General features: G+C 33.1%; 2 protein-coding genes across 2 annotated transcripts in view; one reads left to right on the top strand and one right to left on the bottom strand.

Annotated features, from left to right (window-relative positions):
* The window catches only part of LOC127705292 (di-N-acetylchitobiase-like), a 393,977-nt gene that overhangs the window by 50,742 nt on the left and 322,396 nt on the right, over nucleotides 1-20,839 (top strand). The gene's annotated exons all lie outside the window — the stretch shown is intronic.
* Nucleotides 16,930-20,839, bottom strand: part of LOC127705290 (uncharacterized) — a 47,161-nt gene continuing 43,251 nt past the window's right edge. Inside the window, exon 4 of the mRNA XM_052209608.1 lies at nucleotides 16,930-18,785. Within this exon, the coding sequence (XP_052065568.1) occupies nucleotides 17,221-18,785 (1,565 nt within the window). The 3' untranslated portion in view covers nucleotides 16,930-17,220. The remainder of the gene's footprint in view (nucleotides 18,786-20,839) is intronic.

Raw genomic sequence — 20,839 nt, 5'->3', positions numbered from 1 at the left:
CATTCTATGTGGATGTTTTTGTTTTGCAAGTTTTACCATTATCAGTCCAGAAATATTTGCCTCAACCAAATGTTATGAAACTTGTACACAATGCTCATTACCACAAAACACAGATCAAGTTAGCATATTGGTGGCGTCACTTTTACAGTTGTAGAGTAATGCCCCTTTATAAAAGGATTTTTTATGCCCCCGCCGTAACGGAGGGGGCATTTAGTTTTACGCTTGTCAGTCGGTCCGTATGTCCAAAAATCAGTTTCCGTTCTCCAACTTGAGTTTGCCTCAACCAAATGTTATGAAACTTATAGACAGTGCTTATTACCACAAAACACATCAAGTTCGAATTTGGGTGGCGTCCCTTAAACTGTTCTAGTGTTATTCCCCTTTAAAAATGGAAAAATTCCAAAATTTTAGTTTCCGTTCTCTAACTTAAGTTTGCCTCAACCAAATGTTGTGAAACTTTACTCAATGCTTATTACCACAAAACACTGATCAAGTTGAATTTTGGTGGCATCACTTTAACCATCATCGAGTTGTGCCCTTTTTTAAATCGAAAAATTGCTAAATTTTTAGTTTTCATTCTGTAACTTCAGTTTGCCACAACCGAACATTATGAAACCTATACACAATACTTATTACCACAAAACTCAGGTCATCACTTTGTAGAACACCACATACGAGGTGTCAGCTATAAAAAGTAGTTTTCAAACCAATAAATTTTCTACTAAGAAGCTGGCGTGATTGGAATTCATTTCTATATAAATAATACATAAAAAAATCGTCAAAAGTAGTATTTTATCGTGAAACTTGCATATAGAGCCTTGAAATCTGTAACACGGAAAACTAGGGAGAGGTGTTTGAGATAAAAGGCCACTGAAAACATCTACTTCTGCTTGCTTGAAACAGATTATGGTTCGGTTCCTTCCGTGCAATATATTATTTGGTACTAACAATTCTCAAAAAAGAAATTTTGATACTTGAACTTGCCGCGATCGTTTTTCTCCGCTTCAAAACCGCCACCCCATGTCAAGCATAGCCGACACCCCATGTGGCGTTCTACACGGTGGATCAAGTACAACTTTTGGTAATGTCACTTTTATCATTCTTGAGTTATGTCCCTTTATAATGTTGTATTCAAGCGAATGCATCATATGTGTCCATGGGGACACATTCTCCATTTATTTTTTTAAAGTTTCTGCTCCCTCAAGTTTGCCCCATTTAAATGGTATGAATCTTATACACCATATTACCACAATAGTTTTGAGACCAAGCATTTTTGGCTTGCCTACTCCAATAGTTGTAGGTGTCCCCAAGGTTTGTGATCAGACATCACCTAGACTTTTCTTTGTGTTAACTAGTCAGTTTTAACTCCAGTGTAATATGACGTATTGTGAAAGCTAGTACTCTGGGTTGGTAAGTCTGGAAGATTTCGTATTTTGAGTTCGATTTGTTTCTGATGATAGCGTTGATAAACCATTTTTATTTCAATTTTTATACGACCACAAAAAAAAAAAATCGGTCATATATTGGTGTCTCGTTGTCGTCATTCGTGTCGTCTGAAGACCCTTAGTTTCCGGACAATAACTTTAGTTTTAATGAATGGATCTCTATGAAATTTAAACACAAGGTTTGAAACCACAAAAGGAAGGTTGGGATTGATTTTTGGGGTATGGTCGCAACAGTTTAGGAATTAAGGGCCTAAAAAGGGGTCCAAATAAGCATTTTTCTAGTTTCCAGACAATAACTTGTGTGTAAGTGTATGGATCCTTCTGAAATTGTACCACAAGGTTTCATACCAAAACTGTAATTGTTTAGGAATTAGGTGCCAAAAAGGGGCCAAAAACAATACTTTGTATAAATTGCTTATTTCTTGACCAATTTCAGTGGGGTTTTATTCTTGAATTCTTGGGGTTCTTTAATATGCTGAATCTGACCATTTATTAAGTTTTTGGATTTTGGGCCCTGTTTTTAAATTGGTCCACAATGAGGTCCAAAGGGTCCAAAATTAAACTTTGTTTGATTTCATCAAAAATTGAATTATTGGGGTAAACTTTGTTTGATTTCAACAAAAATTGAATATATGGGGTTCTTTGATATGCTGAATCTAACCGTGTATTAAGTTTTTGAATTTTGGGCACCGTTTTTAAATGGTCCACATTGAGGTCCAAAGTGTCCAAAATTAAACTTTGTTTGATTTCATCAAACATTGAATTATTGGGGTTCTTTGATATGCCGAATCTAACCATGTATTTAGATTTTTAATTTTTGGTCCCGTTTTCAAATTGGTCTACATAAAGGTACAAAGGGTCCAATATAAAACTTAGTTTAATTTTAACAAAAATTGAATTCTTTGGGTTCTTTGATATGCTGAATCTAAACATGTATTTAGATTTTTGATATTGGACCATAAAAGGTAAATGTCCAATTTAAAAATTTTAAGTTCTTAGACCAAATCGGGGTCCAAAATTAAACTGTTTGATTTCAACAAAAATTGAATATATAGGGTTCTTTGGTTTGCTCAATCTAACCATGTATTTAGATTTTTGATTTTTGGGCCCTGTTATCAAATTGGTCCACATTGAGGTCAAAAGGGTCCAAAATTAAACTTTGTTTGATTTCATCACAAATTGAATTCTTGGGATTCTTTGATATGCTGAATCTAACCATGTATTTAGATTTTGGATATTGGACCATAATTGGTAAATGTCCAATTTAAAAATTTTAAGTTCTTAGACCACATTCATTCTGTGTCAGAAACCTATGCTGTGTCAAATATTTAATCACAATCCAAATTCAGAGCTGTATCAAGCTTGAATGTTGTGTTCATACTTGCCCCAACTGTTCAGGGTTTGACCTCTGTGGTCGTATCAAGCTGCACCCTTCCGAGCATTTTATTTTAGAATGATTTGTTGGTGTTTTTGTCGAGCCTGCGACTTTTGTCGCAAAAGCGAGACATAGCGATCCTACATTCCGTCGGCGTCGTCGGCGGCGTCCACAAATATTCACTCTGTGGTAAGTTTTTGATATTTTAATAACTTTCTTAAACTATCCTTCATTTCAACCAAACTTGGACAGAAGCTTGTTTATGTTCATAAGATAGTATCCAGAAATAAATTTTGTAAAAAAAAAAATCCTGTTTATCCGTAATTTACTCATAAATGGACTTAGTTTTTCTGCCAGTTAAAATTACATTCACTCTGTGGTTAAAGTTTTTCAAATTTAAATAACTTTCTTAAACTATCCTAGATTTGTACCAAACTTGGACAGAAGCTTGTTTATAATCATAAGATAGTATCCAGAAGAAAATTTTGTAAAAAAAAAATCCTGTTTATCCGTATTTTACTCATATATGGACTTAGTTTTTCTGCCAGTTATCATAACATTCACTCTGTGGTTAAAGTTTTTCAAATTTTAATAACTTTCTTAAACTATGCTTGATTTGTACCACACTTGGACAGAAGCTTGTTTAGGGAGCTACCATTTGATTTTTATGGGGGGGGGGGGGGGGCTAGGATGAAATTTGAAAAAAATAGACAGGACAGGAGTTTTGAGTAAAAAAAAAAGGCAGGATGAGAAACTTGGTAAAAAAAAAGGCAGGATGACAATTTGTGTTAAAAAATTCAGGATAAACTAGTAAAAAAACAACCTACTGATTTACTTTGGTATTTTATATTCAGGAAAAGAATGCTTTTAATTTCAATCAACTGTTGGGAGTACAATTGTATGTTCATGCTAAGTTAAAAAACATTATGAAGTGGATGAGATGTTGCCATCTTTTTGCATCCCTTATATAGATGTATGTCCTTAGAATCAATAAGACTGATTCCAAAGTCCCCTCTTATAAAGAATTGACACTTCGTTTATATGTCGAACCCCCGAAAATCGCGGTTTATAGAGATGGAAAATTATCAATTTATGATATGAGGAAGGTTGGTGACCTGACGTAGATTAGTATTTGCTGATGTGATCCTCTATGCTCAAAAAGTTACTCAAAATTTCCCAGTTATTTGACTAAGTGCTGCAGTCTTGTCTTTGTTTAATAGGTACATTTCACGGCTTATATCATCTAACCGACTGATCAACTAGTAAGAAAATATCTTGACTGCTATATCGAACTCTAGCAAATTGCTAGATAGGTATTGGAAGATGTGATATGAGTGCAACTCCATCCGATTGACAATTGAGAAAAGTAAACCATCATAGGTCAAAGCACGGTCTTCTCGGAGCCTTGGCTCACACTCAACAGCAAGCTATAAAGGAACTATTGTAAAATCATTCAAGCAGGAAAACTAACTCAATTGAATATCCATATTAACAAAAACAAGTAAACATACATTGAAGGAATAATTTTGGTCTAAGACATTAATAATAAAAAAAGGGGGAGATGTAAAACAATATCAGAAAGATAACATGACCTTGGACAAAATGGAGTTAAATAAAATAATGTTCACCGGTAAACATAATAATTTTGTTGCAAGGCCATTACGGAAGGCACAAATGGTCTTAAGTTTGCAATATTCTCCCTTTTGCTACGGTATCCCTCATGGCTTTTTCAAATCGCTCCAAACAAAGCAGGACGACCGGCCAAACTTAGATCATTGGTGCCTTCCGTAATCATATAAACACAAACACTTAAGACTTCTTATCGTCTATGTGGCTCATTGTGTGTCATGCCGTCTTGAATCAAAACGCGAAAAGTGCGGAAACCCAAAAAAAAATAACAACCGTTAAGTCCGTTACCATTCTACACAGTGATAGGGTCTTATGTTAAACTAAGTCCCCTGCTGGTGGATGATGGTTCGGCTACAAAGTAACAACACTTGGTCAGCACCTCATTAGGAACATTCATGCTATGTTTGTTATCATTCAATTCAGTGGTTCTCTAGAAGAAGTTCAAAATTTAAAAAGATAACGACGACGACGGACGCAGGAAGCCAAGTGATGAGAAAAGGTCAACACTCAACAACTTCCTGTTTACTGAATACTTATGCTAGTATATTCTTACACATTATGAAAGTGTTTATTTCAGTAGTATTTTATCAGAAACTACAAACTTTGAGTTTTTGAAATTTGAAATCAAGCTTATGCTTCGTCGTGTGATGCGTTTTCACATGCATTGCTCGGAAACTTAATTTCTTCTTACCGAATACTTTAAGTGGGGGTATACTATCTGTGAAAAGAAACTCATAAAAATCACCAGGCTTTGAGTTTATACGCCAGACTCGCATACAAAATCTCACAGTTCAACTTGTATTAACTATATATCTAACCGTTGCAAAAAAACAAACATGTTGCATTGTTAAGGTAAATAAGCGGAAAATTAAGTCAAATGGTAGCTATAAGGTGTCAGACCACCAATTACTCCCTGCAATTTAGAACGTATGTAAAAGTAGCCCTACTCTGGCACAAAATAGTGCTTTTGATGTCATTGTTTACTTAAACTAACCAACAAATTTGCAGAAATGAAACTTTTGGTAAAAGAGAAATATATTTAGACCATTTTGAGCCAAAATTCAGTTGTCTATGAGCTTGCAATTAAAATTCAGGATTAATGCGCTACATAGTATACTAATTTAAGATTTCCAGAAAACCAGGGGTTATTTTTGGAGTAGTTATTTTCCCGAAGGCAATTCTTTCATAGAAGATTTTAAACATGGGTTGAAAATTGGCATGTAGAAAGGTGATATGTACAATTCAGGATATACCTGGTTTCTATGAAGTTAAACTTAAGGTAAAATATTTAGAAATCTGTGAAAATTGCAAAATTTGGTTGTACAGATAGGGATTTTTAATTGGTGGTCTGACACCTTTAAATTGAAAAATCAAAAACATGATCCTTAGAATTTTGTGGTCATTACGTAATGTTAATACAAAAATAAACCTGTCTGGACCCGTCTCGCTGCATGCCATATCGATTGTAAATGTTGCTAACACACTTCAACTCTATATCATCAAGCTACAATCAGACTAACAGGCTGACGGACGAACTCGATCGGCTACTAGACGTATAATCTCCGTTGACGACGCTAGTTCAAAAGAAAGAAAAAAAAGGTACTATTTCATGAACTGAATTGATACTTTTTTTAATATTTTTTTTGTTCACCAGGTTATTAGTTTCCTGTAATGTGATTAAAAATTCAGAGCTATCTAAACTCGCGTGCTCGTATTAATATGAGGATAAATAAATCCGTCTGAGAGATCTAAATTTTTATTAGATTGGTGTTTCCTCATTTCATAAATAATCGTATGGTTGCTGCCTAATCTCTGTTACAGACTATAACAACCACGTAATTTTTTTAAAATTGAGAATGGAAATGGTGAATATGTCAAAGAGACAACAACCCGACCATAGAGCAGACAACAGCCGAAGGCCACCAATGGGTCTTCAATGGAGCGAGAAACTCCCGCATCCGGAGGAGTCAAATATGTATACTAGTTCAGTGATAATGGACGTCATACTAAACTACGAATTATACACAAAAAATTAAAATTAAAAATTAATGGTGATCACATTGGATACAACTTGTCACGAGCAACGCGATAGATTTTGGAGCACTTGAGTTTTCGGATTTTGGGAGTTAGTGTTGTCATTGAATTTAGTTTTCTGGTTACTGTTTTGTGACTCTTCTCCACTTTCTCTTCCCTGCTACACACCGTGGGAAAAGTAAATGTCTTCGACTGTTCATCCGACCAAATCACAACAATTCAAAGAGACAATTTGACAAAACGTTGGCAAATTTGGATGCATGATTTTTCATAATATTCTGCCATACCATCATTTTGATTAGACGATTTCCACAGGAGTTATTGAACTTTGACTTTGTCCAATCTTAATATTTTTAGCTTTTTGTTTTGTTGTAATGGCAGATCTTTCATAGTTCCTGTTAAAATTGTTACCAACGTACTTTATTGACTCGGCTTAACAAATTCATAGTCACCTATACAAGCTGTAGACTCGCGATATTTTGCCATCTATATGTCTTATTGTTATTTTTGTCGTTAGGTTTCTCTCATTGATGTATGCACTATAACTCACTTTTGTATACTTCGTGCCAGATTAGTGAAATTAAAATGTAAAAACCACTTGTATTAGCATAAAAGTAATAGTTAAGCAAGTATTAAAAAAAAAAGATTTACAATTTACCATTGATTTTAAAATTCCTTTTAATTAGAGATACGATTTGACACTTTCAATTGTCTTTTTCATCTCATGTCGAATCAGCGTCCGTTTGGCTGTCTGTGTGTAGAAATCGGTGAAACAATTTGACACCTTTAATTGTCTTTCTGTTTCATCTCATGCTCCTAACAGAAAAGAATGTAATGCCACTTAAAATCATGAACAGCATAAACTGATGTATTTTTGAGGGATTTGTTGTGTCTTATAGATTGTCTTAATGTCTTAGCTAACTTTTGATTCGCCGTTAGCGGATAATTTTTTTTCTCTCATACTGATTTTAGTATAGTTAAATTGAGATGACCATAACAATAGTCCAAATCGATTGAATCTTTGATAGTTTTTGTTCATTGCACAGAGAACCCAAAGTTTGACTGGTGAATAAAAACATTGTCCCTCTTGGTTTTCTTCTTACCGGCAATAACATTAAATAGGCGTTGGTTTGGGTGTGCGGGTGTATACATACACACCCACGTCCGGTCAGAATGGAGACGATGAAGTCATAAAGCTCTTTAATTATTTCAATCTTATACCTCTTGGCTTTCAAATATTCGACTTTGAGCGTCCCTGATGAAGGTAAACCCAAAACAATCTTTGGACGCAAGGAATTTATAATGTGTTGTATTTATTGTTTACATCACTGGGTCGATACCTCTGCTGGTGGACTGTCAGTCCCCGAGGGTATCATCCGCACAATAGTCAGTACAACGGTTTTAACATGATTTTTAACAAATCTTTCTATAATTGTCCTTTTATTAATTTCAAAACTATAAAGAAAAGATTGCTTCTCCTTTAGGCAAAGTTGACCTAAGAAATTTATAACGTGTTATTTTCATATTTTTCCAGTGGCAGTCCACATTTCCGGCCCTTCACCCCGGTTGACCAGTTCAGTACCTATCTATAGTATTTGTTGTTAATTTGTTATCGTTTGAACATGCATGCAATATTTCCCACTAGACGTTAAGCAAAAACCAATCAACAATTAATCACTGCAAAGTAAAGAAGAGGCGAACGATACCAAAAGGACATTCAAACTCATGAGTCGAAAATAAACTGACAGTGCCATGACAAAACAAGAGGCTCTCAAGATCCCGAATCACTCACCTGTATTTCAGAGGAAAAGATTTTTAAATGTTAGCAAACTTGATGAACAAATTGTGTAAAATTGTCTTTAAAGGGCAATAACTCCTTAAGGGGTCAATTGACAATTTTGGTCATATTAACTTTTTTGTAGATCTTACTTTGCTGAACATTATTGCTGCTTACAGTTTATATATATCTATAATAATATTCAAAATAATAACAAAAAACTGCAAAATTTTGTTTAAACTACCAATTCGGTGGCAGCAACCCAACAATGGATTGTTTGATTCGTCTGATAATTTCAGGGCCGATAGATCTTGACCAATTAAACAATTTTACCCCATGTCACATTTGCTCTAAAAGATTTAGTTTTTGAGATATAAGCCAAAAACTGCATTTGACCCTTATGTTCTATTTTTAGCCATGGCGGCCATGTTTGTCGATGGATACAATTTTCGGATATAATTTATAAACAAGATACCCTAAGGAACATTTAGTTAAAGTTTGAAGGTAATTGGCCCTGTAGTTTCAGAGGAGAAGATTTTTAAATGTTAGTAAACTTGATGAACAAATTGTGTAAAATTGTCTTTAAAGGGCAATAACTCCTTAAGGGGTCAATTGACAATTATGGTCATATTAACTTTTTTGTAGATCTTACTTTGCTTAACATTATTGCTGCTTACAGTTTATATATATCTATAATTATATTCAAAATAATAACAAAAAAACTGCAAAATTTTGTTAAAACTACCAATTCGGTGGCAGCAACCCAACAATGGGTTGTTCGATTCGTCTGAAAATTTCAGAGCCAATAGATCTTGACCAACTGAACAATTTTACCTCGTCACATTTGCTCTAAAAGATTTAGTTTTTGAGATATAAGCCAAAAACTGCATTTGACCCCTATGTTCTATTTTTAGCCATGGCGGCCATGTTTGTCGATGGATCAAAACTTCGGATACAATTTATAAACTAGATACCCTATGGAACATTTAATTAAAGTTTGAAGGTATTTGGCCCAGTAGTTTCAGAGGAGAAGATTTTTGAAATAGTTTACGACGACAGACGACGGACGACGACGGACGCCAAGTGATGGCATAAGCTCACATGGGGACCTTCGGGCCCCGGTGAGCTAAAAAAGAACCAAAAAGGAAACAACTGTATACAAAACACAACATAGAAAACTTAAGCCTGAGCAACACGAACCCACCAAAAACCGGGGGAGATTTCAGGTGATCCGGAAGGACAGTTCGATTTAAACAAAGGTTTTCCTGCAATATGTGCACACGGTCCCTTTCAATGCAATGTGTATATACTGCCATCTAAGAAATAACATAAGACAGGTCGGCTAATATAAAAATAAGGAGACAAATTATGAGATAACTATTCATAAAGACCAAAAGACAAAACATGCGAACAATTGCAGGTCGCCGTTCACCTTTCAAAATATAGCAAAAGTTAAACCCATATCGTATACCTACATTCATTGGACTAAAAAATGAAAAAAAAATAAATGCCTTATTTGATTAACTGCACACAAATTAGATATTTAAACGAAGAAAAAAAACCAAATATGAAGCAGACAAGGACTAACGACAACCCATTGAACCAGTGGATAACCAGGTTCTTTGGTTGAGACAGGCAATAACAGAAAGTTACATGTTTTTTTTTATTTCTCTGTGTAACTTGGGATGGTGGTGAAACAACACAGCATAAGAAACAACTATCAATATCAGTTTGAAAGGTATAACATGATTTATTGAAAATATTGACAATTCGAACAAAAACATTTTACACATAGCTAATGTACATGAATTTACATAAATAGTGATGCATTCAAGGTCGTTCATATTTAAACACTCTAAGAGGAATCAAGAGAAGCGACATACATTACATTTAACAACAGTATCAAACTTATCAGACATTCATATATTCTAAAATTAGGATAGAACAATTTACTTTCCAATCTGATTATCGCATTTTACCAAAAAAAAAAGAAAAAAAAAGACAAGCCTCCCCTAAATAAAAAAACAAGACTTATTTTCAGAGGGAAAAAACTAGTATGTTTGTCCCTTGGACAATCGAAAATTACGAGTCAAAGCACAGAAAAAACAGACAAAAAGCAAAAATGTCTTCGCATGTCCATGCAAAACTTTGAATTCCAATGATAATTTGCATTTGATTTTTAATCATAAATGACGAAATTAAACGTGTAACACGAAAAGGGATAGGAAAAAAGAAAGGGTCTCAACATTGGATATATCATTTTGGGCTTGGATTTAAAAAAACAGCCCCTATTGATTTAATGCAGTCTTGTGCCAATCACGACCGAAATAAATATATTATGGCTAAATCATAACCAATTTTCCGTTTCTCAGTTATCATATGCAATCAGTGACGTGTCATATTTTATCAATTTAACAAAAATGGCCTCGCTTCGAAAGTCTTTACGTGAAGCTAACATATATCATACATATACCTGTGATAAAAAATAAATCAATGTTTCAAACTATTGAAATGACAATAGAGCCGCCATAAATATATGTTAGCAACTTACAGCTTTAATTAATGTGTTCCTCTTAAGTTACATTTTGTATCTAAAACTTGGTCTTAATATCTAAAATATTTACACGTGTTATGATTCGAAGAACTCGAAGAAAAACAAAACAAAAACAAAAACAACAAAAGAAAACTAAATTCAAAAAGATAGAAAATTTACAATTCACAAATTTTAAAACAATATACAAACATTACTAAACTCAAAACAACACACAAAATGTAATAACAGCATATAAACCTAAAATTGTGATCACACATATGCGGTTCCGGGATTTTGAAAGGGGATAAACAAGGCAACAATAGGAGTGGAACATGAAAAAAGTCTATGCATTATCCATACATGTAGCCACCTGCCCCCTAAATTCACCTCTATCACACATGGCTATTTAAATCACTTTTATGGAGTTGTGACATAGATATGTGAATAGTTATATCTTTCCAATTTCATGATTTGTTTTAAATCATATGTTTTTTAATCAATTATTTGCAAAAAAAGATTTAATTTAAATTAATTTGTGCATGTATTTATTTTAAAGTATTTTTTCAAAAGGTTTATTGATGAATATGTCCTTATGCAGATATTACATACAAATCAGGACATGTTGATGTGATTTTGGACCGTGCTTTGTATATGAAACGACATGCAGAGACGGAGTGCTTTTAACGTGAAGTTCGCTGTGTAAGTTCCTTAGAAAAGATATACCAGACCTAGACACATTATTTCGACTCCTAGCCAACTAGTCTCTGAGGTTCTCCTAAATAATAATTGTTTAGCGGAGAATCATTCGGTTCTGACCTCACTGGGATTCGACCTTTAGATCCCCCTCACTTGAGCTGGTCATTCGCAAAGAAAAAAGACACAAAAATAATTAACGGATAACTTATTGTAAAATATTGTTCTAAAATTATGAGATAAAATCTCTCATATAAGAACACACAAAAATGAAGTGATATTATATATGCAAAACATCAAAATGATAAAATTTTACTCTTTGACATGTTATACACTAAACTATTACATAGCATGGAATATGATGAAATTCATGCGCTTTAGCAAACTGCATAAACAAATTTATTCATTTCAAAGGTATAAAACTGAACAGACGTGACATATTAACACGGATATAAATTACAAATGAAAGGATAAATAAGCACAAGATAACTGGCGTTTTTTCATGAGATATAAAAGACAAAAAAATATCCAGAAACGCCATTTCGTTCCTACCTCATATGTCTAGCTCTAAGTTGTACAAAATTTCCGAGCGTATTTCAGGCATTAAACCTGTATGTGTAAATGTTAAAATCAATAAATCGTCAAAAATACGATTGAAGAGAATCGGAAGATACCAAAGGAAAAGTCAAACTCATAAGTCGAAAACGAACTGATAACGCCATATAAAAAAAGTCCAAAAGACAATCAACATTCCACAGTACACAACAAAAACTAAAGATTGAGCAACACGAACCCAAACAAAAACCGTGGAGGATCTCAGGTGTTCTGGAAGGGTAAGCAGATCCTGCTCCACATGTGGCATCTGGTAACTCATGGTAGCTTATGTTGCTCATGTAAGTGCTCATGATAGCTCTATCAAGGATAATTCTTTGAGTCTGTGTCAAGCTTGTCTGTCAGAAATGCATCAAGATTTCTTTTAATTCTAATGTTAGTTTCCTGTTCCCCGTATACCCCATATCTCCATTTCTCATATCTCCTTTCTTCAGTTAATAAGTTAATGCACCCTTTCTTTAACAGCCACTGACAAATATGTCATCCGATTGCAGGGTGAAAACATATTTTACACCGGATCACTAAGGTTGGCCTGAAAAGACTCAAAAGGATAAAATATGTCAATTGCCTAGCATATTTAGACAGATACAGTTGTCGGACTGGAGAAAATACAGGTATCTTATCACTTAAATGTGATTTCATATATCCTGTAATCAAAGTGAAAACTACAATACAATTGACATCCCAATACATAAAACAGGCGGAGGAACTTTCAGTTATGCTACAGACAATGTGATTCTGAAACAAATAAAAAAGAGATCATTATGCGAATGGCATATGTGTTATATAAGTATTAAGTACATTTAACGCAGAAATTGAAGATAAAACAAAAAGTGTATATTAATAATTACAAAATTACATATTTTAACCACCTTTAACGAGTAAATACTTTTGAAAGAAACAATCTGTAATATACAAGTATAGAATAAAGGGACACGTTCTTTTTAAAAACATGCAAGCCTACATTTATTGTTCATTTTTATCAATGTAATAATTTTGACATAAATGAAACGATAAGAGATTAAGGCTTTTGACGTACTTTAAGTCATCCTTAGGAAAATCATGTTTTTCAACGCATTTAAAAATTAATAACTTTGTAATATAATAAAAAAAGCTGAATAGATTCATGATTAAAAAGTAAAATCACAAAAATACTGAACTCCGAGGAAAATTCAAAACAGAAAGTCCCTAATCAAATGATAAAACACATCAAACGAATGGACAACAACTGTCATATTCCTGACTTGGTACAGGCATTTTCAAATGTAGAAAATGGTGGACTGAACCTGGTTTTATAGCGCTAAACCTCTCACTTGTATGACAGTCGCATCAAATTCCGTTATATTTACAACGATGCGTGAACAAAACAGACATAATAGGTAAACTAGTCACAATATGGGTACAGCAGTCATTACTGTGTCACAATCTCAAAACAAACAAATATTTAACAAAAAAGCACACAAAAAGTAAAATCACAAAAATACTGAACTCCAAGGAAAATTCAAAACGAAAAGTCCCTAATCAAATGGCAAAATCAAATATTCCACACGTTGATTAAACGGTCACAAAAGATATGGGTATTTATTATTTCCTTTTTTTAACTTAGTTTTCTGTCGGATGTTTCCAAATGATTTACCATTAGAATAATTTTATAAAAAATACTGTATACCTACTACATGTATTAACTAACAACAAAATCTGAATCAAAACAATAATCGTTGAATCAGTGAAGCACGTAACTATTTAAATATTGCTGCTTACATTTTCCATCTCTTCGCAGTGAATTTCCATAAATACGATACAGTGACAAATATACACAACTATATAAATAAATGAAGGAATAAATATATATATATATATAATTAAAAATTAATAATAAATGAAATCTTTAAGATATTTACCGACAGTCAGAATTTATTTTGAGGTTTACAAATGCTTTATGAAATTTGAGAAAGAACACTCATTGATCCAAATGAAATGCGACTACTCTGCCGAAAGTTTGAATAATTTAAATTTGTTTAGTTTAATGATACGTTAATTTTACTGCCGGCTTATGAGTCAAATTCGTTCCATTGGTTTCATTTTAACTAAACTGTTACGAGATAACGATACCATCTGTTTCAATCTCTTGTTCGGCTTGATTAAGTTCTTCAGTGTCTACCTCCGTCATTACAAATTGAACTTTCCTCCATTTATGTCGAATTGCCTGTCTTTTGACAGTTTTAAAATCTACGTGCTCTTGTTTCATATTTTCTAAAATCCACAAGACAAGTTCTTCATGCATATGATTTTTGCATGTTTCATTAACAGCTGTGTTGATGTCAAGCAGGTTATGGTCTACTTTCTGGAGTATTGCTTGAACAACATCTGTTTCACCACAGCGACAGGCTTCAATAAGAGCGTTGCTGATGTCTAGTAATGGATGTTCGAAATTGTCCAACAACAATACAGCTATTTCGTCCCACCCTTTAATGCAGACAGAGAGCATGGTTTTTTCCGCTTTCAAAATCTGCAGGTGGAATTTTTCTGCTAACTCTTTAACGATTTCTGACTCCCCATTTTCACATGCTATTGCAATTGCTAAATTCAAATCACATGAACTGAATAATTTTTTGTCTATAATAAACTCTACTATTTCCTTCCAACCGAATTTACAGGCTTTTTTTCATTATTGCAGATATATCTAGTTTGAGTGGATCAAAATGGTGCAATAAAAAAGTTACAACTTCTTTGTTATTGGAATCGGCAAAGGTTTTTTCCGGAAGATCGGAAAAATCAAGATCATATCTAACAATCTGCGGAAATATTATTTTTATTATTTCCAGCTTTCCATTTACAACCGCTTCTTTTGTTGCCATTTGGATGTCAGATGTTTGGAAAACAAAATTGTCTACAAGCCACCGAAAAACATGACCCCATCCAATCCGACCTGCTTCCCTTAGAAGCAACGGACGATTAAAACACTCGGGATGAATGGTTTGTAAAAGCCTTTCAACAATATGAAGGTGTCCATAATTACAAGCAACAGCCATTGCTGCTTGCAAAACGCATTGGTTACAGTGTTTTTGAACTAAAACCAAACTTTCAAGCCAACCAAATCCACACGATTCAACCATAACGTTGTTAACATCTATTAATTTCAAATCAATATTTTCTAAGGACCACTTTACAGTCTTATATGCCCCATGTTGACAAGCGACATTTATTAGATTGCGAATGTTGATAAAAGCATGGTGTCCATGTATCAATTTGAAAATTTGTACCCAGTCCCTTTTACAGGATTCTGTCAAAAGTGTAAGTACATCGATCGAATCTGGATCGGACTGTTTAAGGATTAGCCATAGAAGCTCGAATTTAGTTTCATCTACACTTTCTCTCTCTTGTTCAGGATCCTTCATATCAAGTATAAAGATTATTGCATGGTTCATGTCAACCATATTTTTCTCTGGATTGTTAATCAATATTTTTGTCCCGTCGCTGGTTTCAGTAACATTTATATTTTGATCACACGTTTCAATTATCCAATGTACAATATCGCTCCTGTAGTTTTTACATGCGGCTGATAATACAACATTTATGGCAATAGTTGATTGATCAGCACGTTTGTATAATAGTTTTATGATTACTAAACCGTTGTCATTCCGGCACGCTTTTATTATCGCAGATTGAATATCAAGCATGTTTATACTAGATTGTTTCAATAACAACTTTAATGTATCTTCCTTTCCATGTTCACAAGCACAGAGCACTGCAGCTTCAATATCATATAATCCAGTGTCAACATATGTAAGCATCCATTCCACAGCTTTATTATTGTCACATCTACTTGCATTATTCAGTGCTGCCTTCATATCAAACACACCATGGTCAATGTTTCTCCATAACCATTTACACACATCTAATGCTTTTGGGTTTCGACAAGCCTTCATCATTGCAAATTTATAATCAATATTAACTGCTTTGTATTTTTGAAAAATATATTCGATTAGTTCAAGATCACCATGAAAGCAGGCTTTGTTCATTACATTTCTCATATCGAAGCAATAAGAAGATTTATTTTCTAGTAACCACAGTACTGCTGATGCATGTCCAATATCACATACCTCATTCATAATACTTTTTAAATCAATGGATTTGTTTTTTACTCTTTGTAAAAGTAACAGAAGTATTTTTCCATGGCCTACGTCAAAACGTATAGAATCATAAATGAGCTGTTGAAGTCGCAATATTTTAAATGTTATATCAAGATAATATGATATATTGTCAACTTTGTCCAATAACAATTCTTCTAAAACATTGTCTAATCCAACCTCAACTGTTTTCTTTATTATTTTGTTGACGTCGATATCTAAATAGTTTTTCATTATAAGTTGAACAATCTTCAAGCAATGTACAGCATCGTTATCATATTCCTCAAATTCATCTTCCTCATATTCATCATCCTCATTATGCATACGTTTATATGTATTTGCAATGATTTTATCTTTATTGATTAATGAGTTACCGTCGTGTTTTAATAATAGTTCCAAAACACCATACCATCTTTTTCGAGTTGCCATATCAGCAAGTTTATTTATGTTGCTGCAACATATTATTCCAGGTTTCTGTAAAATCAACAGTTCTACAATTTTGCAATAACCACAACTAGTAAAAACTTGATCTTGTTTTAAATTCATCAATCGTAATATTTAATAATTCTTCTTCATCAAAGCATTCACGATAAACGTTCTTCAGTATCCGTTCTACTATCTCACTGTATCCATGTTTACAGAATACTTTTACTTCTTTATTGATATGCAACCATCTGTGGTTAACCTTCTTTATTATATAAAATATAATATCAGGGTCGACCTCATTGATCATTTCTTCTATACATTCATTAAAGTCTATTAAAGAGTTATCGACATTATCCACTATCCAATGTAGTTTATATATGTCTTTGTTGTTACAACTGAGGCATGTATCTAAAAATAATTGCGTCATATCAATCATATTATGTTTTACATTCTTTAATAGCAACTTTGTATTTTCAAAACATCCATCCACCATTATATCAAAGCAGATATCCGAAAAATGAATGGTTGGTAATTTTTAACAACCATTTAAAGGTTTCATTATTTTTTTATATACATGCTTCGTTCAAAGCAATATGTGGATCTATGGAGAGGGTAATATTTTTGTCTCCAATGGTAACTGATATGGACATTTGATATTTGGTATGATTGACAGTTAACAACTTGTCATCAAGTTTTCCTGTGCTTCTAAGTAAATATAATGGTAAGAAATGGATGACGAAATTTTGGTCGTAATAATCTAGGATAACTTTTTCATTTTGTATACAAAAAATCAATTGATAAATAAGGTCTACATCGTTTTCCGTAATCAATTTTGATTCTAAAAACCTATGAGGATCAATCTGGGAAAATAAACTAGAAATAATCTTTGTGGCTAGTTCCGGATAATATGGTTTTAATATTTTAATTACAATCTCATCTTCCTGTTCTGTGTAATTTTGTAAGCGAACTATATCTACCACGTGGTCGAAACTAAGCAGGGGTATGATGGCCTTTATGTTAATTCTGCTATAAGAAATTAGGACACTGTCTTCTATGGCTTTGTGTTGAAAGTGGTAAGCACCATCTCTGTGACCTAGATAACGTTCTGTCAATACTTTACATACATGTACTATATCAGATGTATGAACCTCCACATTCATGTTGTAACATATTTGAAAAAATTGTTTGAAGTCCTGTGAATCAATGTTCTCTTTGACTAATGCACGATTAGTTCTATAAAAGCAGCTTTCGTATTGTTGATGTTGATAACCCTTCGTAAGTACATAAATCAATATAACATACTTTAGTCCATTGACATAATTGTTTGTTCCTTCCATTCTTAATTTTTCAATATCATTAACCAAAATAGTCGAAGGCCATTTGGAGCAAGAAGTATCTAAATGAGTGCTGTTGCGATCCTCAGTAAATAATCGACAGCATTCTGGAAATCCGAGAAAAGGATCAGTTTGTATGATTTCATTAATTATTTCTCTTTTCAGAATTACAGCAGCTCCTTCTGGCACTAACTGGTTATCCTCTGGTTTAGCCCTTTCAGCTTCATTTGCCACTGGCTGTGCTGTATCATCATTTTCCTTCTCAGATATCCGAATTTTGTTGATGGCACAATAATTGGTAAACATTTCTTCTTTTTCTTTCGCCGTCAACTTAAATTTCTCTGAATTCAGATCAATATCAACCAAATCATGAAAAAGTTTGTGCGTTGAAAATAACATTTTACACCTATGTCTCACAGTGTTTCTCATTGTGAAAAATAACTTGACCTTGTTTAGTGTTATGTAGGAGTATAAGTGATCAAGAATATGTTTATCGTTAGAAAATTGTTTACTAGTTTTATCAAAAGCATCATCAAAAAGCACAATACTTGTGACATTACATTTAACAATGTCAGATACATAAGTTAGTCCGATCAATTTAAAAACATCAAAGTCTTTGTTTTTTTCCTTGAGCTGTCTCAGTATTTCTAAACCATTTCTACTTTTACCACTACCCTCTCTGCCAGACAATATCACAACATGCTTACTCTCTAATAACTGGATACAATGCCTTACTGTTTCTACCTCTATGTATGTGCCTGCTTTTTTGTGGCTCTCAATTTCAGCAGATGTTTGGTCTAAATAAAAAAAAAAACTATACAATTAAGTAAAAATTAGGATTTTTATCATTTATATGAAGGAGGTACTAAGGACATAGTGAAAATAGAATTTGCATAAACCGGTTTTTTAAATAATAATGTCAACAATTTAAATGAAAAAAAACCCTTAAGGTAGAATAGGAGTATACATTTAAAATGATAGAATTTGTTCATACTTTGCCAAAATGTAGTATATATTGATATATGTTCAAAAATATAATAAAAATTATAGGTCACCGCGCATTTTCTCAAGTTGCAGGTTGTGACAAAATGACACATTTTGTATGGATTATACAGGAAAAAACATCATTATGTGATTAGAAGCTAAACTAAATGATAGAGTTTTAAAATAAAAAATAGCTTTTAGAAATTGCTTTAAGAACATAAAAAGAAAAGATAGGGTCACCGTACGTTTTTTCCAGCCAAAATACAAAATAGCAAAATTCCATGCAGATTCCTTCAGACAATGCAATATTTCAGAGTTACCCTCCCTTAATGCCAATATGAAAACATTAACAGTTAAGGTAGTTCAGGGGTATAGAAAAAAAAATGACAGAATTTTCTTATACTTTGTGAACTTAAAGTAGCATGGTAATTGAAAAAATCCAAACAAAATTGGGGGTCACCGGCCATCTAAGAGATTTTTTGACCTCTGAAAATGAGTGCAAATAGGCTATATGGATATATAGGGAAAATGGACATAAAACCTCTTTGATTGATTTTCACAGCAAACAAAATGACAGAATTTGCTATTTTTTTCATACTGAAAAGCTTGATGTCTCTATTTTATGAAATTGGAATAAAATTTGGGGGTCACCGGCCATCCAAGAGATTTTTTGACCACTAAAAATGAGTGCAAAAAGGCTAAATATAGGGAAAATGGACATAAAACCTCTTTGATTGAATTTTCACAGCAAACAAAATGACAGAAGTTGCTCATTTTTTCATACTGAAAAGTTTGATGTCCCTATTTTATGAAATTGGAATAAAATTTGGGGGTCACCGGCCATCCAAGAGAATTTTTGACCTCTAAAAATGAGTGCAAAAAGTCTAAATATAGGGAAAATGGACATAAAACCTCTTCGATTGAATTTTCACAGCAAACAAAATGACAAAAGTTGCTTATTTTTTCATACTGAAAAGCTTATTGTCTCTATTTTATGAAATTGGAATAAAATTTGGGGGTCACCGGCCATCCAAGAGATTTTTTGACCTCTAAAAATGAGTGCAAAAAGGCTAAATATAGGGAAAATGGACATAAAAACCTCTTTGATTGAATTTTCACAGCAAACAAAATGACAGAAGTTGCTAATTTTTTCATACTGAAAAGCTTGATGTCTCTATTTTATGAAATTGGAATAAAATTTGGGGGTCACCGGCCATCCGAGAGATTTTTTGACCTCTAAAAATGAGTGCAAAAAGGCTAAATATAGGGAAAATGGACATAAAACCTCTTTGATTGAATTTTCACAGCAAACAAAATGACAAAAGTTGCTCATTTTTTCATACTGAAAAGCTTGATGTCTCTATTTTATGAAATTGGAATAAAATTTGAGGGTCATAGGCCATCCAAGAGATTTTTTGACCTCTAAAAATGTGTGCAAAAAGGCTAAATTTAGGGAAAATGGACATAAAAACCTCTTTGATTGAATTTTCACAGCAATCAAAATGACAGAAGTTGCTCATTTTTTCATACTGAAAAGCTTGATGTCTCTATTTTATGAAATTGGAATAAAATTTGGGGGTCACCGGCCATCCAAGAGATTTTTTGACCACTAAAAATGAGTGCAAAAAGGCTAAATATATGGAAAATGGACATACAACCTCTTTGATTGAATTTTCACAGCAAACAAAATGACAGAAGTTGCTCATTTTTTCATACTGAAAAGTTTGATGTCTCTTTTTTATGAAATTGGAATAAAATTTGGGGGTCACCGGCCATCAAAGAGATTTTTTGACCTCTTAAAATGAGTGCAAACAGGCTAAATATAGGGAAAATGGACATAAAACCTCTTTGATTGAATTTTCACAGC

This window comes from Mytilus californianus, unplaced genomic scaffold, assembly GCF_021869535.1.
Source record: "Mytilus californianus isolate M0D057914Y unplaced genomic scaffold, xbMytCali1.0.p SCAF_6, whole genome shotgun sequence".
Lineage (NCBI taxonomy): Eukaryota > Metazoa > Mollusca > Bivalvia > Mytilida > Mytilidae > Mytilus > Mytilus californianus.
Note: the sequence above shows the minus strand (reverse complement) of the source record. Positions and strands in the feature narration are given on the sequence as shown.